The following is a 24329-nucleotide window of genomic DNA, read 5'->3' as shown; positions in this document are numbered from 1 at the left end:
GGTCAGTCTTGTGCTACGACGTGCAGCTCTTTCCTCTAACGGTTTCGACTCGAGACGTGCTCTTGCGAAACGCTGATTCGCTCGGAGACTCTTGTCGACCTGACATTCTCGAGCACGAGAGGGCCCGACTCATGAGGGCACAAAGTGATAAGTAAGTCCTGCCTCGTCTAGAGGTTGGTGTGTTTTTGCAACAATTCCATCGTGATTTCGAAAGCGACAAACTGAAAGGCGGCGGAAAAGAGGCGGAGTCAGCTCTGGTTCCCTGTTTGTGGCGAAGCGAATAGCGTTTCGACTTACAGTAGATGCTGCTGCGGGAACACTGATCCATGTCGAAAGGAGAAGGATGAGTTAGTTCGTATTGACAAGATTGAGGGACGGTGGGAACATACGCTCGGATATCTGTCGGCACAACAGCTGATCAGCTGACGTCTCGCATACTAGACAGAGTAGAGAGACTCACAAGTAGGCGCGAGACCAGCAACAAACGCCCTTGCACCTTCGCGACGGTAGATATCTCGGAAGGTGTTGATAATGTAATTCGCTCCCTTCGGTGGAGCCTCTGCGAACTGAATGCGGGACTTGACGACATCTGCGTCGAAGTGAAGTGGGTCAGCTTTTAGCGAGAGCACACGAGCTTAGCAAGCAGATAATCATCTTACCGAGAGGGTAACTGACGAAAAGATAATCAATTTGTTAGTCAGGGTCAAAACAAGCTCCTACACGGTTGGCGGAAGCTCTATACAATGATTGCGGACTCACCAAGCTGTCCAGTAAGCGATTCCTCCAACTCCACCTGCGGTCAGAGTTGCCCAAACTGGTAGAGAATCGGTGTTGAGTTTCTTCTGTAATGCCCTCTTCGTGTATTCGTATCCAGCGTAGAAACCGGCGTAAGCGGGAATCTCTCGAACTACCGTAATCTGTCAGTCAAAGACGGATCAGTTCTCTTTTTCGTTTCTCACGCCATTTCAGCTCCTGAAGACTTACCCAGTATCCCCTCATGATTCCGTGTTTCCATCCATACTTCTGATACATCTCCCCGACTACCTCCTTCAGCCGTTTAGGGTGCGTCGATTGATTCGCTTGCATTCGAACCTGGAAAACTTGAAACCTTGTCAATTCTCGACCTCTGCTCGCAAGAGGCGCAGGTGCGCGACTCGCCTTGAACATCTCTACCGGACTAGCCAATACTGATTGCGCTGCACCTGCGATCGAACCCGCGAGCATAATTTGAGGGATCGAGAGGTCGGGGAAAGGAGAAACGAGTTTCCGAGCGTAATTGTTCGAAGCGAAAAGGAGCGAGTTGACACCGGCGATACCGATCAAAGGACTCGCCATACCTATCCATACGGAGATGCGTGTTCAGTGACGAGTCTCCTGATGAGGGAGGGAGTATCGAGTTAGCTCACCTTTATACAACGCAAAGAACCCTTCCTTCTTGATCGTCTGCATTGCGATATCCAATGGTCCCTTGAATTGGCCTCGTGCGGCAGTTTGCGCCCTCGTCTTGATTGTGTCGAGAGGTTGACCGACCAGAACTTGAGTCATTCCTCCTGCTGAACCAGCGATGAGGGAAGCTGCGGTTGAAGTCCCACGCTTCTTGGGTGTGATTGATGTACCGGGTTCCATCGCTCGAGAAGTCGGGAGAGGTCAAGAGCGAAGAGAAGAGGGGAAGAGTGCGGCTAGAAGCGTTTGCGAAAGATATCGCAAGCCTCGCGCAATCTTTACGTTGCGAAACGGTTCAAGCACGCTCGGAGATGTTCCGGAAGGGATGGGAACGCATAGACGTGGAGAAGGTGCGATCTCGTCGAACGTCAAAGCTGAGAAACGACCAAAAATCGCAATTTCAACTCGGAACTCGATCCTACTTCTCCAGCTAGTAATGAGGGGGCCAAATACCTCTACTCGCAATCTCTCCGACGTTTCCGTCGGGATCCTGGAAATACACGCTCTTACCTCCTCCAGGCCATTCAACTTCACCCAAAACCTCGACTTTCTCCTCTTTGAACCTCTCTTCCCATTGATCAACTTCCTCTTTCTTCTCGACTGCCAGTGCGAAATGAGTTTTCAAGTTGACCTTGTCGTTCTCAGGGGAAGGATCGAGTCCATGACCCGGGATCGTGCCCATTTCGTGTGGAAGAATGCTGTCGTTCGAAGTTTGACTACGCTGGAAGAGGATCAACATCGTTTGACCGAGGGGGAAGACCGCGAGTCGTTCGGAAGAGATGGAAGGAGTTCCGAGATTGAGAGTCTTTGAGTAGAACTCGACAGATTTGGGGAGAGAGCGAGAGTCTGTGAACGAACGAGAATCTGTATCAGCTCTGACGACCATGAGAAACTGGTTCAAGTCCCCGGCGGCTCACAGAGGCAGAGCTCTAGCACTTGAGTGATCTTCGGAATCTTGGAGGACATCGCGGAGGACTGGGAGAGGAGATTGAGAGCTTGTTGAATGAAGTGGGGATCTAGATTTCGGCTGATGCTTTGCGCAGATGACACGATAGCTTGGACTAGTCCTGTCGTAAAGGCTGTTCGATCGAGTGAATGGGTGAGAGAGAGCCGAGGGAAACTTCCGAGTCCCTCTTTCCATCTGATGTCAATAACCGCTCGTCACCGAGGCAACAGATGGAAGCGACCTAACGTGTGGCTAGGCAAGCTGATTCCGACACTTATATGTATCTTTGGGTTCTATGGATACCGTCTCGTTTTGCTCGAAGTCTGTCAGTCAACTTTCTTCGCTTCCCTTCAGAGCTCTCTTGAGCTGACTGTGTGACTTCTTGATGCTGTAGATCCCTTGATCAAAGCCCACACACCGACAGTAGCCCTCCTATACCTAAGTTGGGTCAACTTCTTCCTCGGCCTCGTAGTTTTCAGCTATTCTCTCGTCTACTTCCATCGCAAGCCTCGAACAAACAGCCTACAGGTGCCGGCAGAAGTTCAACAGAAACGAGTCGTGTGTTCACTCAAATATAGCCCCCAAATGTGAGGTCGAAGCTGACGAGACTTCGTCTTCCTCTTTCTCCCTTGTCTCAGGTATTCGCTTGCGACGAAGCTGGGGAACCTCTCCGCTGCGATCGAGACAACTGCAACGGCAGCTACCTCTCAATACGAACCCGGCACTGTCGAGACTGTCAAAGCTGTCAAGTCGGGTTCGATCACCACTGTTCTTTCATGGACAACTGCGTTTCGACCTCCTCGACGTTTAATCCCTTCGTCACATTCATCTTCTACGCCGTCCTGCTCCTCGTCGTCGCCCTCGTTCCACTCGCCCCGCTACAGTACCGAGCGTTCCGTGAAGTCATCGCAACGACCTGGAGGACGGAAAAGATGCGAGAAGATTGGTGGTCGAGGTGGTACTCGTGGGTAGGAGGTCCAGTCTGGAGGTACGCCGGAGCAATCGTCTTGGGTTACCTGCAGTACCCTTCCGTCTCGATCGATCGACCATTCCTCGTTCCCGGTCATCGAGTGAAAACTCTCGTACGAGATGGAATCACCTACGCTTACGACGAATCACTCTATCCTCGTTTGGCGACTCCTACGCTCTCGACTCTCGTTCTTGTCGCTTTCGCGACTCTCATCGTGGGAATCGGAATCGGCAGTAAGTCGCAAGATCTCTCACGACTCGTGCGGTGACTCCGTGGTTGAACTTTCGATCTTCAGTGTTGTGCATGATCATCTTGAACGCGAGGAAAGGAATGTCGGCGGTTCAAGTCGAGAGAACTCATCGATATCGACTCCAACAGCGATCTGGCATCTCAACCTCGCACGATGCCCGCCTTCGACTTTGGATCCCCTTCAGCGAGACCGACACGACAGAAGGAGTTGAAGGAGGGGCAGTCGTGATGGTGGAACCCGATACTCCTCTCTTTGATTTTGGACCTATGGAGAATTGGAAGCGGTTGATGGGACAGAATTGGTGGGACTGGTTTGGTACGTTGTCTCCCTGCTGCTGACATCGGACACGACTGACTCGCTCAGCTCCTTACACGTCTCGATTGCTTGACAGTGCCGACGAGAATACCGTGAGTCGCTCAACAATGATTGCTCGAATTGAGACTAACACTTCTGAGTTGCGGCAGTCCTCACGACGACACGGTTGTCAACCCTTCGATACTAGAACATCTGCTAACAGAGGCTCGGAAAAAGCAATAGATTCTGTTTCGCCTCCCTCTAATTCAGACTACGGCGAGCTGGAGTTGGAGCTCGCTCCTCTCTCCTGTTCAGGTATCGGTCGTGACGCGTGTGATGTGAGGAGTGAAGAAGAGTGGGCGCCAACCTGAGGGGAACCGAGCGAGAGGTCTTACGCTAGTGCGCTCAGACCCTCTTTGTTTTTCTCCCTTCCACTCTCCTTCTCGTTCTTTCTCCTTCCAATCCTCTCGCGACATCAAGGACGAATGAGTCGAGCTCGTACACCTATATCAAATCTTTATCGGTCCCACCACTCGGCCACAACGTCCTCGTCTTCTTCTCCGCCAGATCAGCATGCCACCCACCGCACTTCAGTCTCGATACAGCCGGGGGAAGACCCATTCTCTCCAGTCAGAGCCGCGACTTTCGAACCATCATCAGCGTCAGCAAGCGAAGGGGACGAAGACGAATGGATGAGGATTAGTGAGGATTCAGTGGGTCCTGCCGAGGTACCCGAGGAAGAAGAACAACCTGAACCACAATACGAAAGGGGTGGGAGAACAGTCAAGAAGAGACCTTCGTTCTTGAAGGATTTGTGGGACAAGAGGTTATCACGCTCGAATTCGGTATCTTCGCTTCAATCTCTTAAGAACAAAATCTCGAATCCTATCCTCAAGACTGAACCTCCCCGAGTTGGACCGCTGAGACCAAGAGCATCACTTGTGTCGTTCGGAGAGGCGACAATGACTTACAACGCCTCGAATTCGGTCAAGGAGGAGGAGGAGGAAAGAGACGAGCCGGCGAAAGATTCACCTCAGTTCCTTTCGCCTCCGAACAATGCTTACGCTTCCGGTACTCAATCCTTGCCGATCAAACGGGATGCGAGACATTTGTCGCTTTTAGGGCCACTGGAAAACCTCAATCAAACGATCAATCCTAGCAGTCTTCGTCCACTATCCTCGCACACTATCGCCAAGTCTGCCTCCTTCGACTCTGGACAATTACCTCCAACAGACTCTCCGAAGGCTTTCGCGCTACTCGTCGGGTCGAAAGGAAAGGAGAAGAAAAATGAGAAGAAACCTGTCGAGAAGCTAACAGGTAAGCTTTCTCTCGTGTCCTCCCGCTGGACTACAAAGCTGACGTCGACTTCGCAGGCTTTCGCCGTAGCTTCATCGAAGGAGAGCAAAAGCTTGGTAAGGCGCTCGACACGGACGCTCCTACACGGTTCGTCGTCCCCGATAATCGACTCTCGCTCGCCTCTTCCTCGAACAACACACCTTCACTATCTTCGAGCACGACGACCATTCAGTCGACACTGCATTCTGCGACGGCGACGAGCGACACAGGCCGACGACTCGCACCAATGTCAGAAGAGACGTCTCGATTCGCACGAGACGATTCGATGACTATCCCAGAATTTCTCGTCCGCTCGCCTGTGACCAGAGGCTTCAGACATAACCCGAGCTCTCCTCTTCCACCTCCGACTGCTCCTCTCCCTCCTCTTCCCGTCGACGAATCTGCAAGGAGGAGGAGGATCTCTGCCATTCGATTCGGAACGGAGGTAAAAGAGTCCGACAAATCTCCCAACGTCGGCAGCAACAAGCTTTCAGTGCCACTTAATCTCACTTCAAGAGCGTCAGAGCCGAATCTACGGCGGCCGCTCTCAGGTCTCTTCTCGGGCAAATTTCGACCATCCTCATCCGACAAGTTTGGATCCCTCAAGCGCTTTCGTTCCGTCGAGAACCTCCGACCTGTCTCCTCGGCGACTTTACCAAAGCTGACCTCGATTCCGGCAACGTCAAATTCGGTAGCGTCTCTGTACCTCGTCGCCGGCCTCAACAAAGATCCCTCGAAATGGTCTCTCTCGACCTCCTTCGACTCTGACACTTCCTCAACACCTCGATGGAGACCGGAGCTTCTCGCTCGTCGAGAAACACAGTCGGGAGATCTAACGAGATTGGGGAAGGAGGAAACGACGAAGGCTCAAGCTCAAGCCGTCAAGGTGCGCACCACGGATCCTTTCGCCGACTCCATCACCGACTCCACCCCAGTCAACTGACTGAGAGATTTGTATAGCTTGCATTCGATCGGAATGTCGAGATCGTCGACTCGAAGACTCAGCCAGCCGCGACGACTTCATTCTTTTCATTTCCGATCACAACCTCCTCCTCCCCTTCTTCCTCCCCTCTTCTTTCGCCGTCGCCTCTCTCGACGCCTCCTAGTCGCACTCGATCGGAGACAACCTTTCACGCCGATGTTTTGACTGTTTGGTCGCGAGCGGACGCTTCGAGATCCCGAGCGATAGAGAAGACGCTTTCAGACAACAAGAGATCGTATCGAACAACAGCAAAGTCCAGAGTGGCGAACGATGAGTCCGATGAAAGGAGGGACCAGGAATACTTGACCGAATCACAAGCCTCGACCTACTGGCTACCCTACAACCTCATTCTCGTCTCCGTGTCGCCTCTCTTTGTGAGCAACTTCCTTTCTCCGACATTCCGATACTGCAAGTCTGATCCCATCTTTTCCTGTAGTCTCTCTTGAGTGATGTTCTCCGATTCTCCTGGGCGAGAAATTGTCACGATATGGCGTTACACGTCCGACAGATGCAAGAACTACTCGACACGCCTCTCCCTCGAGTCGCCGAGAAGCTCTCATTCCCGGTCGATCTCTCGAACTGTGAGGGCGAAACTCGATTTGTCGCGGTGAGCCTAATCCCTACTTACACGATCGACCTGAGCTCAATCTAGACGATAGTAGACCGTTCCGGGAGATCTCGATTTGTCGATTCCGAACTTCCCGACTTGGCCTCTCTTCGAAGCTCTGCACTCAGACAACATACTGAGCATCGTCGAACTCGCCCTCGCCCCGTTCGGTCGTGTCTTGTTCATCTCACAGCATCCAGTCATGCTTGTAAGTTCTCTTCACTTATGATCCAGAGAGCTTGAGGCACTGATGAATTCCTGCCGACAGAGCATTGCAACTTTTACCCTTCAATCGATCGTCGAGAGGCGAGGCTGGAATGGACTCGTTCGCTCCGTTACTCATACGCGAGACTTGCACGTCTACCTCGAGGTGAGCTCGCGCCGACTATCTTTCCACGCGTCGACCCTGATTCTTCTTTCTTCGTCGCTTCAGAACCCTGGACCTTGGATTCTCGCTACTTCTTCCGTACCAGTTGATCTGTCACCCGAAATCGCTATCGTTGACCTAGACGCGGACGTCGTCACTTGCTCGAACCCTCCCCTTACAGCGCTATCAACGGGACTCATTCGGGACAAAGCTCGACGGAAACTCGACACAGCGCTAGGTAGAGCTCATGGAGAACAGTCCTCGCTGAGGTCTATCGTCGAAGCGTTCCCGAACAGCAAGTTCAAGCCGTTCTCTGAGGTGGAAGTCAACGGAGAACGAGTCGAAGCGGAACGGTTGACACCCGACCCATCTTGGAATGCGAGTAAACTGTCTCCTTCGCTCGCTTGCTACGTCGCTAATCGCCACTTTTCGAACAGTGGAATGAAGAGCTCGTCTTCTCAACGCTCAATGCTATCTTGTCAGAAAATCGAGAACGAGGATCAATCAATCGTCTGGTTCGCGCGAGCAAATCCCGAAAGACGCCACTACTGGATGCCAGCTCTACACAATCGATTCTACGGTGAGTGAACAATATCCCTGATTCGCCATCAAGACGGAGCAAGCTGATCTCCCATCGTCGCAATCAGCAAGTACGCTGAAAGTTTCGTCGAAGGGAGGGACACGCTCGAGGCTCAAATGTCAAAGCTCGATGGCAAAGTTGCTTCTCTCGCATCAGAGAGTAGTAGATGGCGAGACAGCTTTTTGGCGTTCAAGGATGTGCGTACTTCTTCTCTGAGACTGTTGCGATCGCGTCTGACTCGCTAGACTTGCAGTTCTCGGACCGTCTTGCACAAGAGATGCAGAGTCTCGAGGTAGGTACCTTTCTTGGCTTCTCTCGATACATCCGGCTGATGCTCGGGTCATCAACAGATATCTTTAGAGAAGGAGCGTCGAGAAGCGGCGAGATTGAGCATGATCATCGAAGAGGAAAGAGGGTACCAACATGAGCTTGAGACCGGACTAGAAGCGGTTGAGCATTCCCGAGCGCGTGCTTTGGCCGAGTAAGCGTTTCCGTTTCCTCGCTTTCGAACTGAGCGACGCTCAATCTGCAAGTCTCGCAGCCTCGCCTCGACTGAACAAGCTCGTCAAGTGCTCGAAGATCGCTACTCGACAATCTGCAAGGAGCTAGAGACCCTGTTCGGCGCCGGAGCTCAATCCAATCCACTCTTCAAAGCCGTGCTCGAATCGCTCGAATCGCTCCCCGACTCTTCCCATTCTGAATCAGTCAATCCCATCTCTACCTCTCCGGAAGATGACGAAGCCATTACCGTCGTACGAGACCCAGCGACTTCTCCCTCTCCTAACGAATTCGAACACTTTCCTCGATCTACGAGTTCACTCAGTTTCCTCCCCAAAGCTCTCACGCTCACTCCTCCCGTCTCGCCCGAAAACGGTCAACGTTCCCCTTCCCCTTCGGCTCATCCTTTCGTCACACCACGAACAAATCATCGCCGAGTCGTTTCCAGGCAACATCATTCGAGGGAAAACTCGTTCGGTTCGGACGATTCAGGATCTTTCGTTTCGTTCGACGAGGCGGAAGGCGGGGTGGAAACACACGATTCTGGAGGAGGAGGAGGTGAGTGTTGCGATACGATCCTGTCGCCCTTGAATCGCTTCACCGGAATCGAACGAATCTCAGAAGAATCCGATCCGCCTCGACCTCAAACCGACGATCTCGCCTCTTCGACTACTCCTTCTCCTCCCGTCAAGGATCTCGCATCCATATCTCGTCCCGCTCGTCACGTTCGACAGGATTCATTCAGTCTCGACGCTCCTCCCATCGAATTGTTCACCCGAAGTCGAAGTAGTGGTTCTTTCCGTCGAAAAGGAGGAGGAGGAGTCTCGTCGACAGGAGCGAGACAAGGTAGTATAGACTTGAGCGCTAGGATGAGACCGTCGCAAGTCAAGGTCGAAGGAAAATGGGAACCTGCTCCGTCGAAGTCGTTGTCTTTTGTAACCGAGTAATTTGTGTTTTGTTTCGCGCTCTCCTCCTAGCCATCTCTCTGCGGAGGTCGATACAACGAGTGCCTAAGCGAGAGAGATCAATTCAGAGACGTTGAGGAGTAAAAGGAACGAGATTTGCAAAAAGCCTAGTCGATGAACTGGCGCAAACGGAGGAGTAAAAAGTGTAGAGCGAGAGAAATGCGAATATGATAGGACGAGAGAGGCAGAGAGGCAGGGGAAGGGCAGTATCGTATGGAGACAGGGGGGTGATGCTGGGTCAAAAAGAGGAGAATACAAAGGGAAGAAGATGATCAACGAGATCAAGCTATGCACACGAAGTCGACTTTCTTACTACTTCTCCTCTTCCTCAGCTTCGACGTCCTCCTCTTCTTCTTCGAGCCAGTCGAGACATCGAGCACTGCAACCTCTCCATTTGATCGGGATCGTTTTCGGTCCTCCTCCGGTCCGCGCTTCCGGTTTGAGATCGTTCGCCCGAGGTTTGAGTAATCGTTCTTCAACCCATTCGAACCGTTCGACAGCAGGACTGAAGAAAACCTTTTCTTCGTCTGGGTGAAGAGGGGAACAGCAAACGTTTCCAAGTGGATCGAACGGCTGAGGCGGAAGGGAACGGGTGAAGTCTAGAGGATCGGAAGAAGAATTGTGGGAAGAGTGACGAGAACGAGTCGAGGAAGAGTGACTGAGGTTGAGAGGTGAAGGGAAAATCGAGGCGAACGCGGCGTAGTCGTGGGCAGGAAGGTTTTCTCGAACCCAGGTACTGTCTTCGCGTTGTATTAGGCGCTGAGAAGGGGTTGCGGGATCGGATTCGAGAAGTTTACGAAGTGCGATTTCTCGCAAAGAGGGAAGATTGAAATGAGTTGTGAGGGGGCCGAGGACGCGAGAGGATGTTGCTTGCTGGGAAGATTCGGCTTTGACAATGGATGGTCTGGGGGAAGAAGGAGAAGGAGGTGTGAGGAAAGGATTCGGATGAAGAGTGAGAGTTGCGAGGTTTGAAAGGCGAAGGATTTCAGCGGGGAGATATTCGAGTTGGTTCGTACTGAGAGAGAGATCGACGAGGTTCGAGAGGCGGCCAATGCTGGGAGGAAGTCGTTCGAGTTTGTTGAGACGAAGCCAAAGACATTTGAGGTTTTCGAGACCAAACAAGGCGTTCGAAAGCGAATCGGCTACTAGGTCGTTCACGGCGAGATTGATTTCGAGAGGTACTGTCGTGTTGACCAATTGACGGCTCGTAGGAGATGCCATCATCGTCGAGCTACGATTGAATCCTGGGGATTTCGCCTTTGGGAGAGGGGGTTTCGAGGTCGAAGAAGGGGATCGATTGAGGAACATGTCGGGAACTGATCGAACGGGTCGATCCAGGGCTCGTGAAGAGAAAGCGGAGATCTTAACGAGGTGTGAAAGTTCGGAAATGGAATCGGGAACAATTTTCAATTGTTTTTGACTGTTATAATTCGCGGATTTCGGCTCAGTTGGTCCGCGACTAGTGTACAGAGAGGGCGTCAGACTTACGCGAGACTTATTGTACCGTTCGCATGGTCAACTGCGTAAGTGAGTGCTTCTGCCCAAATCTCCTCGCTAGTTTTCCTCGGTGACGATTCTTCTTTCAACTTGAACCCATCGAACTCTGATACGAGTGTTATCTCGTCCTCTTCCTCTCCATCGACATCAAGGTTTCCTCCGTCTGCTGCCCATGCATCCACGAAATCATCTCCGTCATTCAACTCTGTTCCGTTTGAGAGATCGATTGCTGGAGCGAGACCGATTGTCGTCGAGAACATATTCGGCGAATCTACTATCATCGTCCTCTGTGTTGATCTGATCGAACGTCCTTTCTCTTCATCGGGATGTTGACCAGCTGGCGGGAAGTGAAAATGGAGGGGAGATGATAGCGTCGGTCGCCATTTCGGTCGTGGCTCATCTTTTGCGAATGAAGGTGGTGACCAATCTTTACCAAGCCCACTCAAGATGTGAGGGGAGGCACCAGCCATCAGGCTGGATCGAAAGGGAAGGAGAGAGAGAGAGGAAAGAGAAGAAAGGGAAAACCTTGGGCGAAAAACAATCATTTTCTTATCGCTTACGAATTGAACTATGTACAGCAAATAATACATTCGGGTAGCCAGCCAGTCTCGCAGCCCCACCTCGGCTGAAGCTTCTCTCTCTACCAACCACCTCTACCTCCCTACTCTCTTTTCCATCATTCCAAACTTCCAGAGCCTCAAGCCACACACCTTCATGCTCCATATCCGTCATCCTCGCGCCGTCACTCTGTAAGTTTCCCTTTCCCCTCTCTCGCATCCGAATGAAAACTTACGACCCTCTCTCGCCTCGCTGTAGCGCGACTCTTCCTTTCCTCGCGTTCGCGTACGCTCGATTCGTAGGACAACGACTCATTACGAGGCCGTCCGGTATGGGAGTCGACGTCAAGAGGAGCGGAGGGGGAATTTGAACGAGCGGGGATTCGGAATTTAGGTCTCGTGAGCACTCCTCCTCACCCCCTTGCACTCTTTCTCGTACGAATACTTACTCAATCCTAATCAAGCAGATTATCCCACCTCTCACGGGCAAGCCTCTCGCCACACCTCATCTCCTTGGCCCAAAGGTTTTTCGTTCCTCGTTTCTTCAGTTCTTTTACGTCTCTCTGTATCTCGGTTGTTCCCCATGTCACTCCTGTCTCCACTTATCCCTCTTCTCCTGTTCTCGTAGTACTTCTCCGTTCTGTGCCTTCTCTCTGTTCTTTCGTACAATCATCAGCAAATTTCCGTGAAAACGATTCTTTCCAATAAGTTACGCAAGCGAGTCTCTACTGGACTCTATAGACAGACACCACCTCTTTCGCCGTGGTGATATCGGAACCCCTCAAGGATCCCTGTCCAATGCGACCAAGCTGCGAGGAGGATCAGCACGTGGAAGATTTGGTGCGAAGACCCGAAGAAGTCGAAACGACCGGGGGCGAAACGCTCAGGGGTGCGTTCGGCGTATCTGCAGTCGTAAGAATCCGGTGGCGTGCATCGAGGAGAGAAGAGAAGCGACAATTGAGAAAGAGCATCAGAATCGCGCGAGCTGAGGTGGAAAGACTTATAATCTGAAACTCACAGCAGCGCTCCGACGATGTACAGTGCACCTCCTGAAGCTAACCAGAACAGAGAGATGTTATCACTCGCTTCTTCGAGCTGGTACGAGAACGAGATGTCTTCGTCAGCCCCAAGCTCAAAGTTCAGGAAAGAGGGTAAGCTTACGCCGTATTGGTAGATTGCGTGACCTACGGGTCCAACCGCGGATAGACCGAGACTGATGAAGAGCCAGGTTCGTAGTCGTCGGAAAGACGGCGTCCGCGCCTTGGGTGAAATGACGACCCAGATCGTCGCTGCTCGACCAGAGTCCCCTCAGCGAAGATCTGAATCAGACAGAGAGAGACATGCATACCAGCTGAAGCCGTATAGATGACTGCGATATACAGATTTCGCAGGTGAGGATCGCAAAAGAATCCATAATGAGTGTAGCTAACGAAAGTGCCAGAGATTAGAACGACGATTCCGATGTAATCCATCCGGTTCCAGGAGTGTGCGACCTGAAAAGCAGTACAGCGTCAGCCGGACAAGCGGAAAAATGAAGAACAGAAGAGACTGATTTACCTCCATCGAATGGCAGAGAAAAGTGTGGAAGAGTGAAGACAATCCTGAGAGCAACCGGATCCGGAGATTCGATAGACAGGGTACGATTCAGTATTGTCGTGCCACCATTGAGGTGGTGTGATAGGTACACTCACCTAAGCAGGTCGCCGCGCTGACGAGAAAGATACAAATTCCGAACGTATCAAACCAGTCGACGCTTGGTTGCTGGGAATGAGGTAGCAGATATGGTATCGAAGAGAAGGGAGCGGTCCACCCTTTCCGAGCAGCGCTGTACGAGGTCGTTGGAGGTAAATCGAGGAGGAAGAAAGCGAGAGTGAAAATTGCGACGCAAGATCCGATCAAGTGCGTCCACTTTGCCGCGCTCATACAAAGGGTGAGCTCGCACAAATGTCCTCAAAGGGGAGGAAGTCGGAGCTCACAATATTGACAGTCTCATTGTGCAAACGAGGTATCGTCTTCAGACACCTCAGATACGAGCCCTGGAGTTTCCGATAACCCGTTTCGATCAGGTGATTGTCCTTCTGCCATTCTTCGAGATCCTTGTACTTGAGCAGCTGCATCGCAACCAGGGTCGAAGGAGGTCGGCGAGGTTCGAAAGATCAAGTTCAGGTTGAATGACGGAGGGGGAAGGCGGATGGCGATAAGGCGGATTCGCTCGCACAGTCAGCGCTCGAGAAGACGTCTCACTGCTCAGTCGGTAAGTCGTAGAGCTGTACAGAATCGGTGGTCGAAGCAAATCGGGCTTCATCAAATTTTCGATTTCTCCTAGGCTTGTTCCTGTACACGCTCTTCTCGTCTGCACAATACGTACCGGTATCAACTACAGCATCCTGAAGCCCAAATACGATCAACAGGGATTTCGAGATAACCGGTTAATAGCGGATAAACTTCTTCCGATCAACTTCGATCCGAAACTTGAAGCGGTGTACTGGTGGGGGACGAGCGAAAGGAAACTTGTTCTTCTCTCCATACATCTCCCAAGCTATGGCTGCCGCACTCCCTTCGATCAAGATGCCGGCTCAGAACCAACTTCAGCCGATGCCACGTTCGTTCAACACCGTCAGCTCCTCTCCTTCCTCTCGTACATCGGGGGTCCGTGACTGACTTCCTCTGAGAGCTACAGGTGTTCGAATTCGTCTTCTCACAACCATTCGTGAAAGGATCCAAGACGTGGGAAGAATCGCCAAAAGAGTTACAAAAGCGAACACTCGAAAGAATCCCTGCTGACCGTCCTTCGTTCCGGGATGGCAAGACTGGTGAGCGTTCTCCTTCTTCTCATTGACGGTATGCTCTCGAGCTGACCACGAAATGGGTTGAGGAACGTTTAGGAGCGATTCTTTCTTACGGCCGACTCTACTCGGATTCCCTCTCGATTGCTCAGTCTCTCACCGAAAATCTTCGACTAAGTCCAGCGCCTGCATCAATCTCGAACCCTTCTATCAACCGAGGCGCGATCGTTTCACCCGTCATCCTCCTCAACCTACCGAATTGCCTCCCTTTCGCAACTCTCGCTTACGGCACTCTCGCTTCCGGGTTGACTGTACGCGCTCTCTCTCTCCTCTCAGCCTATGGATCAAGTCTCGATGAGGTCAGCGGCGACTAACGATGCTTTCCATTACTTCATAGCTCACCGCCGCGAATCCAGTTCTTACCCCTCCCGAGCTCGCTCATATCCTCACCCTCTCTCAGCCTTCCTGCATCGTCACTACACCAGCCGGTATCACGAATCTACAAGCTGCATTCAAGCTCCTTCCAGCAGACCTCCAATCGAAACTAGCGTACCCTACGAAAGGAAACGTTTTCGTCGTCGACCCCGAATCAGACGACTATGGAGCTTCGTCAGGTTCCCTTCGACCCTCATCCCAAACCGTCGGAGGATGGAAGGTGCAAGATTGGAAAGTCCTTCTCCCCAATCGCCCTTCGAAATCGACTTTCGTTCCTCCAAAATACTCGGGAGACGAAGATGCGAAACGAGCAGCGATGATCTTCTGGAGTTCGGGAACTTCTGGGAAATCGAAAGGAGTCATTTTGAGTCATCGTGCACTCGGGATGGCTCAGATCGGAGTTTGGCACGCTTCGACTCTCGGAGCGGATGAGCGACTCGTGGGACTTCCTCCGTTCTACCACATCTTCGGTTGGGCAAACATCCTCCTTCCCGCTGTATCGATCGGAGCAACTGTCACCTGTATCTCAAAGTTCGACCCCGTCTCGTACTTGACGATCGCACAAGAAATCCGAGCGACTCACCTTCACTTCTCTCCTCCTGTCGCCGTCCTCTTCGCCAAGAGTCCCATGGGTGAGCCTTCGTTCCACATACTCTTTTCAAAAATAATCGTATTCTGACCCGTCTCATTGCGCAATCAGTCGATGGTTTCGATCTCTCGTCGGTTCGAGGTTGCACCTCAGGAGGAGCTCCCCTTGCCACGAGTGTCATCGAAGAAGTCTACAAGCGACTCAAGATCCTGATCAAAGTCGGATACGGGCTCAGTGAAACCGGAGGAGTGACTCAACAGCAGAGCATGACTTGGCCCGATCTCAAAGCCGAAATGGGTTCGTGTGGATCGGCGTATCCCGGTACAGAGATCAAGATTCGTTCGATAGAAGATGGAAAGACCGTGAATGTCGAAGAGGAGGGAGAGATCCTTGTTAGGTATGTCTTCCTCCTTCGAACTTCGGTCTGAGCTTTAAGAACTGATCTCTTCCTCGCAGATCTGAATGTTGCACGATCTCGTATCTCTACAACGATCCGGCGACAATCGAGAGCTTCGATCAAGATGGTTGGTTCTGTACGGGAGATGTAGGCAAGCTCAACGCGAGAGGAGTTTTGACCATCACGGATCGACTGAAGAATTTGATTAAAGTCAAAGGAGTGAGTACTTGAGCCTTCGAAGCTCTGAAGATGCTGAGCTGAACCAGTCGTTCGTACCTCACAGTTCCAGGTGGCTCCGAGTGGTAAGTCTAATCTAATCGAACTGATATCGGAGAACGACTGACGAACTTTGCTTGCGGTTCACAGAACTGGAAGATTCTCTTTGCGCTTCTCCTCTTGTTTCCGACGCCGGTGTCTCCTCAATCTACCACGACGATCACGCGACCGAGTACCCTCGAGCCTACGTCGTTCCGTTCGACAAGGAATGTTTGGTGCCCGGACCAAAAGCGACCGAATTCGCCCACAAGCTTCGAGCTCATATCGAAGGCAAACACGCTCCTTACAAATGGTGCGCTCTCTCACCCTCTCGCGAGATCTGTACCGCAGTCGCTAACGTGTAGCATTCGGTTGATCAGGATTCGAGGAGGATTCGTGATCATCGAGCAAGTTCCGAAGAGTCCTGCGGGTAAGATTCTTAGACGGCTACTGAATGACACGAAGGGTCACCACGTTCAAGTGTACGAGGAGAAGATTCGAGCCAAGCTGTAGTATCTGTTTTTATCGCTTCATTGCTCCTATTCGTTTGTTTTCGTCCTGGTTGTATTGGATACTTAGCTCTTATCTCAGCGCAAACTGTCTCAGTTCGTTCTCGTCTCGAGAGATAAGGCAGAACTGTATTGACAACAAAGGTGCGATTTGCGACGGAGAACCAAGCGGAACAAAGAGGCGATTCCGGAACAGACTAAGCCCTGGCGAGAGCCTTGCGACGATATGCGATTTGAGCGATCAGAACGATCATTAACTCGAGCCTGTCAGAATGCAGAAGATCAGTCTCCTTAATTCTCGGATCTGATCTTTCGACAAACTCACCTCTCTTTGATCAGCAGTTTCAATCCCTCGTTCACGAAACCTTTGAGCAATTGACCTTCGACTCCCGCGTAAAGACCGGCAAAGCCGTGTCTCTTGTAGGCTCGTCGGAAAACGTCGAATGGTGAAGCGTAGAGAGCTCGTCCCGTCGGAGATTTGAATTGTAGTCGAGTCTGACGAACGCGCGAGAGCAGATTCAGCAACATGCAGACTCAAAGGGGAGAGAAGGGGGCTCACTTTGGCGAGAATGAGAGGATAGGTAATCAAACTCGCGAGCGAGCTTGCGAAAGCTCCACAGAAGAAAGTCTGGAGAGGCGTAGGGTGTTCACGGTGCTTCGCTGGGATCAGAGCACGCTTGAGAGCTGCGAATGCGTAAAACGTGATTGCGGGATTGACAGTCTGTAGTGCTCGAAAACTGCAGTCAGGGGTGTAGTTCCGAGGCGAAGCTCAGAGAAAACTTACGAGAACGACGGTACTTTGGAATCCAGACCAGAACCCTTTCAACCCTTGCGACTCGTAGATCTCCTTCGCGATTTTGATGGCAGAGGGAGGTGATCCATACTCGTCGTCCTCGTCTGAACTTGATCCGTCTCCCTTCTCGACCGGTCGCTTGTCGCCCTGCTTGCCTCCGATTACTTCCTGTCTTGGCTCACTCGAGGTTTGTTGTCGAACGGCGATCATCGAGAGGGGCGAAACGAAACCTTTCGCAACTATTCCCGCGACACAGCCGATCAATAGCTCTTCGACCGCCGTGAGAAGGGGAGGTGGAGCTCCCTTGTTTCCTTTCCCTTCAGCTACCTTTCCTAGCGTGCTCTTCCCAGGAGATCCAGCTTTAAGCTTCTTCGCGAGGAGTCGATCTCGCAAGAACGAGTAACAGAAAAAGTAGAGAAATTGTGAAATCGCCGTCGAGAGTGAATCGGGCCCGAGTCCGGCGTAGAACGCACTCCATCCTCCAGAGTTCCAGAGAGAACGGATCGCTTCTACGAGAGTCGTCGAGGATTTCGAGGGAGGAACCTTTGCGGTTGAGACGGGAGCGGGACGACGACGTCGGTTCGAGGCTTGTAAGCGAGTTGTCAAGGTATCTCTACATCTCAGACACAGTCAGTAGGCCCTCAGCGATGCGAGGGAGAGAGAGAATAGGCTCACAGAGGGAAAACGAGTGCATTCGAGATCGTCGCTCCGACGCTACCTGCGACTGCTTGCGCCAAAGGTGGAAGTGTCGACGCCATCGAGAGTGATATTGCTTGGAATGCAAGAGTTGGTTGACCTTGCAAGCGTAAAAGAGGCTAAGAGTTCGGCTTCGATTTGGTGGAAGAGTGGCTGGTCTCCGAGCACGAGGTGTTGTCTAGCGCTGTGACGGTTGATCGACGAGAGTAAATGTGTATCGTGAAGGGTAGAGAGTGGGAGAGCAGAGAGCAGAGAGAAGAAGAGCGAGATGACGACTTCTTCCTCTCTCAATTTCTCCGGCCTCCGATGAACCCGAAATTAATTTCAAGCGGTGCGCCACGTAAAGATCCGAGTGAGTTGCAAAGGAAAGCTCAAATACAGTAGAGAATCCACTACTCAGCTGCAACGACACCTTCACCCTTGACTCGTTTCCTCTCACTCTTTCCGGCACGCTTCTTCTTTTTCGGTCTCTCCTCCCCTCCACCGTCTCCTCCAGCCGTCACGGCGACCGCGTTCGCTCCCGTCGCATCCTTTTCCTTTCCTTCACTCTTCCACTTCCTCTTCTTCTCTTTCCTCCTCTCGAGTTCCTCCAGAGCTTTCGTCTCATCGACCTCGTCTCCCCATTTCCGATTCTTGAGCGCATCTCGCAACTCTTTCAACTTCTTGCGTTGTTTCGCTTGATCCGCTTCCGACATGCGGTAAGGAGCGATCTTCTTGAGTGACATGAACGCGTTGAGTTCAGCGTCGGTCGCAAGAAGGATTTCTTCCGGAGTGAGGTTGAAGGAAGAAGGGGCGACTTTCGTGTACTTGAATCGAGTTTTCACTTCTCCGACCTGATATGCGAACGAGGAGTCAGTAGGTTGCCTTACGACGAAAGAAAGTGTTAGAGAGACTCACCTTGTCCTCGTATTCGATTCCGTAATATTCATCTTCTAGTCTCTCCAACATTTTCTTGCTCTCGTGATCTCCAGCCGCCTTCGCCTTCTCGAGCAATGCCGAAGGGAATCCTTCCTCATCCCTCTTACTCGATGATGGTTCCTTCTTCTTCTTCTTGTCCTTTTTCGATTTTTTGCTCGACACAGGTTCTTCCTCCTCCTCCTCTTCCTGCGGTAGGGTCGAAGTCGAAGCGAACGGCATATGTACGTCTGCATCCTCGTCGTCTGAACCTCCATCTTCTCCAACGATATCCGTAATATCGATATCGTCATCCCAAGTCGGTTTGAATCCATCATCCTGAGCTCCCTCGTAATCCTCGCCATAAATTCTCTTCATTTCCTCCTCGTGTTTTTTCTCGTCCCACTCGGCATCCAAATCCAGATCCTCGAATTTCGTCGCTTCGGCTCCTCCTCCAGCCGCTTCGACCAATTGTAACAGTTTCTCCTCGACCTGTTTACGTTTGAGCGCTTTCAATCGTCGAACTTCTTCCTTTCGAGCGGATTTCTCTTCTTCCTTCTTTTGCTTCGCGGCTTCACGTTGACGGGCACGAGCACTGACTACGGCGGTAGGTTTACGAACGGTAGAGATTGCGTCTCGTGCGTGAGTGACGAGGTTGGAACCGGCGCTGCGAGGGAGGCAGGACGTGCGTGTCAGCGAGAGTAGAGAGTAAGCGATGCAGGAGAATACTCACGCTTCCTCGAACCTAAAGTTGTAACGATGCTCGAATTCTTCCGCCTCATCGTCGAATTCCTCATCATCATCGTCGTGAGCTCCCGGGTTGAGCTTGAGTGCCGCCTCCTCGTCGTCGAGTAACCTTGATTTCCCCTTCTTCTTTTTCGATTTCGAAGCTTTCTCAGCTCCGTCTCCTGTAATCTCCTCATAGGAAGGAATGTGAGTTTCGTCGTTTTCTCGGTCCAACCATCCTCGATTAAGGATGTAACTACACGAGAGAATGTCAATCAGCGAGATGACTCCAGAGAAGAACAACAAATATAGACTCACTCTCGCAAGAAATCGTCCTCATCCCCTAACGCAGCCTTAACCGCTTTCTTCCCAACGTTCGTTTCCAAAAATTTCTCGTAGTCCCTCTCCTCCTTTAATCGATCATCATCCCCTTGTTCCCTCTTCTGGAACACGTCGTCTTCGCTATCACTATCAGCGTGGAAAGCTGCCGTGATTTCCGATTTCAATTGAGCTTGTTCTTGTGCGGGAGTCGGGATGAACGGAGTCGAGGAGGAGGAGGCGAATTCGGGATCATCTTCGGGGTTCTCGGCGAGGAGTCGAGAACGTTGGTAGTCTTTGAGGAGAACGGGTTTCGAGGAAGCTGATTTCTTTGATTTTGTTGAGCCGTTGCCAGCTGCTTCGGCCGTTCTTCTTTCTTCCTCTACAGCGATGTAACGAGACTATCTCGGTCAGCCCTGAGCGACTCAAGCTGGAGAGGGAAAGGGAAGAGCTTACCTTCGAAAACATCTCGATCCGGTTCATACACCGCCGGATCTTTCGCCTTGATCCTCGCGAGCGTTCTCAAGATCGCCGCATCAACTTGTGGCGTCACAAACTCTGCATCCTCATCGTCGTCCGAGAGGTCTTCTGAATCTTCCTCGGATTCTCCCTCAAGATCTCCAAACTGATAATCTTTCCCATACTTGTCTTGGACTGTCCGTACTCGAGTTCCGTATTAGCTACCACACGGGCCTAATGCAGGAAGAGGAGTGAACGAACGTTTTGATAATTCTTCAGTTCTCTTTTTCGTTTCATACTTGTCGGCGAACCCTTTGTTGACCTTAAAACTCGGTTCTAGTTGTTCTTCATCTTCGTCTGAGCTGTTGTCGTACAACTGGGGCATCGTTCGATGTGGTGGCACTCGTTGAGGGTGATTGGGAGATGAAAGAGGCGCAAAAAGTTGAATGGTCGAAGTTTGAACATCTACTCATTCACTCGATCGATGGATTGCACCTAGATGGACAGAGAACAGATCGTACGACCTCTACCGGAACGTACAACTTCTCTACTACGCTCTTCGATCATCCTCCCTTCATTTCCTTCAATCGTTTCCGAACTCGTCTTCAACTCGCTCGACGCACAAGCTACTTCGATTCACGTCACGATCGATCTATCCACTTGGTCTACCCACTGTAAGGACAACGGGACCGGAATCTCGGGAGCAGAACTAGGTGAATTGGATCGATATTCAACGAACAAATCGGTCGAACGGGATTATGGCTTCAGAGGAGAAGCGTTACAGAGTATGCAGGATCTCGGATTACTCCATATCGTCTCGAGGCAAGCAGGAGCGAACGAAACTTTCGAACTCGTGAAAAGGAACGGGGAAACTCTGGAATTCGCACAGGCGAGGGCGAATCGGAATGAACCAGGAACTACAGTGTCGGTCAGGGATATCTTCTACAAGGTGGGCACCGTTCGCTTTTCAGCTGTAGGCAGGAACGTCTTCGAGCTGAAGGTAGTGATCGGTTTCTCAGTATCCGGTTCGACGAAAATCTCTCTCGGCTCTATCCGCTCAGCTCTCCACGATCTCCCAAGTTCGCTCACAACTCTCCATCATCTCTCTCGCTCATCCCAACGTCTCGTTCCACTTGACCGATACTTCGACAAACGAAGTGAAGAGTTTATTGTCAGTATCGAGAAGCGTTCAAGGTGTTTTGGGTAGATGGAGACAGTTGTGGGGTCGAGCTGGGATCGAACAAGTTTGGGAGGTCGATAAGGTGGATGAGGAGACGGGCATGAGAGTGAAAGGGTTCGTTTCGGAGAGCGCGAGTCATGGGAAATCGAATCAATTCATCTGTAAGTCGCTCTCACTTCGGCTTCATCATGACTCGAATAGGGTTGCTCACATTCCGGCTTCGTAGTCGTCAATGGTCTACCTCTTTCGTCCTCCTCTTCGACTCTCCACAAATCCGTCAATCAACTCTTCTCAACCTCCTCCTTTTCCCGCCATTCTTCCTCCCTTCTCACTCTCCCCGTTTCCTCTCCCTCTAACTCTCGATCATCCTCACCGGTTCAAACACGTCAACAATCTCGTAACACTCCGAAGAAGAACGTGGAAAAACATCCAATCTTCTTGTTCGAGCTCGAACTTGATCGGGGAACTCAAGTCACAGCACGATACGGCATGGGCGAGTTTGATAGCAAGTATATTGAGTTCAGGGTCAGCTTCCTGTGTTTTGTCACAACCGTCTGTCGCTGACGAGTCGGACCATGGGAGCTTGAACAGGACGAAGATCGAGTCGTAGCGTTCTTGCAGTCGATCGTCAAGGAGTTCTTGGTTGAGAAAGGGTTCAGCTCCATCGCGACAAAGAAACGAGGTAGGACTGAGGGTTTCGGCAACAACGAGGAGCAGTCCTGCACGGAGCAAGCCAGAGGAGATACAGGAAGAATAGAACCAGTCGAACCCGAGAATCGACGAACACCTTCTTCGCTGTTCGAACCTCCGGCTAAGAAAGTAAGGAGGACAATCAATCGTCCATCGGAACCCTCCCGAAGCCGTCGGCAAGTCCCATTCGCTCGAACGGCATCGGTCTCTCCTGCTCTCGATCTTCCTTCTCTTTCATCCAATCTCGTCGATCCATCTACTGGCCCTCTCCGTTGGACAGATCCCGTCAGCGGTCAAACGTTCGAGATCGATCCTCGGACTGGGAACAGCTGGAGACTCGATCCGATTCGAGCGGAAGAACCCGAGTCGGACGAAGTTCCAGGTCGAACGAATGAAGGAGAGAAACTTGGAGGGAGAACGGGAATGGTGGATCGAAGAGGGTTGAAGAGGAAAAGTCGAGTGAGTCTCGTAACTGGTGGATCGAAGGCTGAAGAGACGAGAAATGATCGAGAGGAGGATGGTGATGGATCGATGCCGGAATGGTTACGGAATACTCTCGCCGTGAGCTCTTTCCAAACTCTTGTTGCTCAAGGATTGGCGATGCTGACGGATTGCGCGCAACAGAAATGGGAGAACCCAATCTTCCCAGCTTCGAAGCCCGTCTCCGCGACTCGAATCCCTTCTCTCGAATCTACCGTTCCTCCCACATCCTCTCACAATCTCTTCTCCTCGTCAAAATCATCACTCGCCGCTACTACGTCAAAACCTAGTCGCTCGAAATCGACCTCGTCAGCGCAAATCACTCAATCCCGTCTATCGCAAATCTCGAAATTCTTCTCTTCTTCGACCCCTTCTACGACCAGCGTTCCTTCAATCTACAACGCTACCTCAAACTTCGATGGCGATGGAGGAGGAGGACTCGGGAACCGATCCTTCTCCAGGGAATCGCTCAAGAAAGCTGAATTTATAGCTCAAATTGACGACAAGTATCTGGTCGTCAAATTACCCTCGACATCGACGGGAGCAGCAGCAGACGAAGACGAGAAGGGATTGGTCATGTTTGATCAACATGCCGTTTCGGAACGGATTCGGGTTGAGAGGTTCTTACAGGAGATTTGTGGCGGGAACGAGGTCGAGAGGTTGAGTCTCGTCGATGGAGTAACGGAATATGTCGGGAAAGGGAAGAAGGATCAGAATCATCAGGGGATCGGAGTGATCCTCTCGAAGGAGGAATTTCGACAACTGAATTCTTCGAAGCCCGACTTTGGACAATGGGGATTCACCTTTTCCGACAGTTCCTCCTCCTCCGCCTCCTCGACATCTATCGAAGATTATGTACAAGTCTGGGTCGAATCAGTTCCGAACCTGGTTGGACAACGATTGAAACAAGATTCGAAATTACTGCAAGAATTGATCAGAGGGTACTTGGCTCAACTTCAGGATCAACCCGCTCGTCATCACTCGAGACTCGGAGAGGGAGAAGGGGGAGGAGGAGAGGTTGGTGAATGGGTCAAGAGGGGAAAGGATTGTCCAGTCGGGTTGGTCGAATTGATCAATTCGAAAGCTTGTCGAGGGGCTATCATGTTCGCTGATCGTAAGTCTCTCCTCCTCTGACTCACTTCCCGAGTTACTAAGTGACCAGGTGATGATGTGGGACAGATCTTCGAGATGATCAAGCGCAAAAACTGTTGCGAGATTTAGCCGAGACGAAATTCCCGTTCACGTGTGCTCACGGGAGACCTTCGATCGTACCCCTCGTCAATCTCGCCTCGTCTCAACCGTCAGCGGTCGAGGATCGGGCAAAGATCGACTGGAATCTCCTGAAGTAGTCATTCTTTCTCCTCAAGTTTTGGTTTTCTTGTATCAGGCGTGCCTCCTTCTTGATCAGTATTCTACTCGTGCCGATGTATATACCTCTAGTCCCTGTTGCCAGTTGGCTCGCATTCATTGTTGTCGTTACACAATCACTCTACGTTTCCCGAATGGAACTGCAATGCTCTTCTCCCGGAATTTCTTTTCGATCAATTGGTGTCAAGGTCGCGCATCTCCGGAAAGATGGCCAACGCTGCGAAGATTTTCGTGGCCGACACTCGCAGGCAGCAAGGAGAGAGAGGAGAGACAGAACCCAGAAATGGAGAGAATGAAGTTTTACACAGAGAGAAGCACACGGTGAGGTCAGGACGGGGAAGAGTGGTCAAGGAGGAACTCGAAAGAGGGGAAAGCGAAATTGCGAATGGACGGAACACTGGAAAGGCTAAAGCGGAGGGCGAAGAGAGAACTGCGAACAGGGAAGGAATAGGTCAAAGCCTCG

General features: G+C 51.5%; 10 protein-coding genes across 10 annotated transcripts; 4 read left to right on the top strand and 6 right to left on the bottom strand.

Annotated features, from left to right (window-relative positions):
* Positions 1 to 167: 167 nt before the first annotated feature.
* JCM6883_004351 (uncharacterized protein) lies at positions 168 to 1626 on the bottom strand (the record flags this gene model as incomplete). The annotated part of the gene is made up of 9 exons (XM_076633067.1): positions 168 to 221; positions 298 to 319; positions 390 to 399; positions 461 to 589; positions 660 to 670; positions 760 to 917; positions 985 to 1092; positions 1159 to 1337; positions 1407 to 1626. 9 exons carry the CDS (start codon positions 1624 to 1626, stop codon positions 168 to 170), a joined length of 891 nt encoding a protein of 296 aa, XP_076486981.1.
* A 247-nt stretch (positions 1627 to 1873) lies between these two features.
* JCM6883_004350 (uncharacterized protein) lies at positions 1874 to 2409 on the bottom strand (the record flags this gene model as incomplete). Its single annotated transcript, XM_076633066.1, has 2 exons — positions 1874 to 2289; positions 2361 to 2409. 2 exons carry the CDS (start codon positions 2407 to 2409, stop codon positions 1874 to 1876), a joined length of 465 nt encoding a protein of 154 aa, XP_076486980.1.
* Positions 2410 to 2587: 178 nt separating this feature from the next.
* Positions 2588 to 4146, top strand: JCM6883_004349 (uncharacterized protein; the record flags this gene model as incomplete). The annotated part of the gene is made up of 6 exons (XM_076633065.1): positions 2588 to 2714; positions 2784 to 2947; positions 3028 to 3592; positions 3655 to 3924; positions 4001 to 4016; positions 4074 to 4146. The coding sequence occupies 6 exons, from the start codon at positions 2588 to 2590 to the stop codon at positions 4144 to 4146; spliced, it is 1215 nt and encodes a 404-aa protein (XP_076486979.1).
* Positions 4147 to 4388: 242 nt separating this feature from the next.
* Positions 4389 to 9219, top strand: JCM6883_004348 (uncharacterized protein; the record flags this gene model as incomplete). The annotated part of the gene is made up of 11 exons (XM_076633064.1): positions 4389 to 5220; positions 5277 to 6124; positions 6199 to 6594; positions 6657 to 6827; positions 6883 to 7035; positions 7096 to 7197; positions 7261 to 7778; positions 7842 to 7971; positions 8028 to 8066; positions 8125 to 8255; positions 8316 to 9219. 11 exons carry the CDS (start codon positions 4389 to 4391, stop codon positions 9217 to 9219), a joined length of 4224 nt encoding a protein of 1407 aa, XP_076486978.1.
* A 330-nt stretch (positions 9220 to 9549) lies between these two features.
* JCM6883_004347 (leucine-rich repeat domain-containing protein) lies at positions 9550 to 11204 on the bottom strand (the record flags this gene model as incomplete). The annotated part of the gene is made up of 2 exons (XM_076633063.1): positions 9550 to 10657; positions 10726 to 11204. The coding sequence occupies 2 exons, from the start codon at positions 11202 to 11204 to the stop codon at positions 9550 to 9552; spliced, it is 1587 nt and encodes a 528-aa protein (XP_076486977.1).
* An 822-nt stretch (positions 11205 to 12026) lies between these two features.
* JCM6883_004346 (hemolysin III family protein) lies at positions 12027 to 13408 on the bottom strand (the record flags this gene model as incomplete). Its single annotated transcript, XM_076633062.1, has 7 exons — positions 12027 to 12195; positions 12310 to 12386; positions 12453 to 12580; positions 12640 to 12784; positions 12849 to 12892; positions 12983 to 13199; positions 13268 to 13408. 7 exons carry the CDS (start codon positions 13406 to 13408, stop codon positions 12027 to 12029), a joined length of 921 nt encoding a protein of 306 aa, XP_076486976.1.
* A 424-nt stretch (positions 13409 to 13832) lies between these two features.
* JCM6883_004345 (uncharacterized protein) lies at positions 13833 to 16266 on the top strand (the record flags this gene model as incomplete). Its single annotated transcript, XM_076633061.1, has 9 exons — positions 13833 to 13907; positions 13972 to 14104; positions 14177 to 14388; positions 14475 to 15144; positions 15213 to 15498; positions 15558 to 15717; positions 15782 to 15800; positions 15865 to 16066; positions 16134 to 16266. 9 exons carry the CDS (start codon positions 13833 to 13835, stop codon positions 16264 to 16266), a joined length of 1890 nt encoding a protein of 629 aa, XP_076486975.1.
* A 193-nt stretch (positions 16267 to 16459) lies between these two features.
* JCM6883_004344 (uncharacterized protein) lies at positions 16460 to 17813 on the bottom strand (the record flags this gene model as incomplete). The annotated part of the gene is made up of 5 exons (XM_076633060.1): positions 16460 to 16526; positions 16588 to 16757; positions 16822 to 16983; positions 17047 to 17668; positions 17731 to 17813. 5 exons carry the CDS (start codon positions 17811 to 17813, stop codon positions 16460 to 16462), a joined length of 1104 nt encoding a protein of 367 aa, XP_076486974.1.
* A 330-nt stretch (positions 17814 to 18143) lies between these two features.
* On the bottom strand, positions 18144 to 20533 carry JCM6883_004343 (KRI1 family protein; the record flags this gene model as incomplete). Its single annotated transcript, XM_076633059.1, has 6 exons — positions 18144 to 18584; positions 18649 to 19312; positions 19379 to 19627; positions 19690 to 20071; positions 20146 to 20343; positions 20410 to 20533. The coding sequence occupies 6 exons, from the start codon at positions 20531 to 20533 to the stop codon at positions 18144 to 18146; spliced, it is 2058 nt and encodes a 685-aa protein (XP_076486973.1).
* A 114-nt stretch (positions 20534 to 20647) lies between these two features.
* Positions 20648 to 23847, top strand: JCM6883_004342 (uncharacterized protein; the record flags this gene model as incomplete). Its single annotated transcript, XM_076633058.1, has 6 exons — positions 20648 to 21097; positions 21168 to 21489; positions 21555 to 21853; positions 21920 to 22579; positions 22643 to 23612; positions 23678 to 23847. 6 exons carry the CDS (start codon positions 20648 to 20650, stop codon positions 23845 to 23847), a joined length of 2871 nt encoding a protein of 956 aa, XP_076486972.1.
* Positions 23848 to 24329: the final 482 nt, after the last annotated feature.

This window comes from Sporobolomyces salmoneus, assembly GCF_050403485.1.
Source record: "Sporobolomyces salmoneus JCM6883 DNA, S_salmoneus_JCM6883_v1_ctg33, whole genome shotgun sequence".
Lineage (NCBI taxonomy): Eukaryota > Fungi > Basidiomycota > Microbotryomycetes > Sporidiobolales > Sporidiobolaceae > Sporobolomyces > Sporobolomyces salmoneus.
Note: the sequence above shows the minus strand (reverse complement) of the source record. Positions and strands in the feature narration are given on the sequence as shown.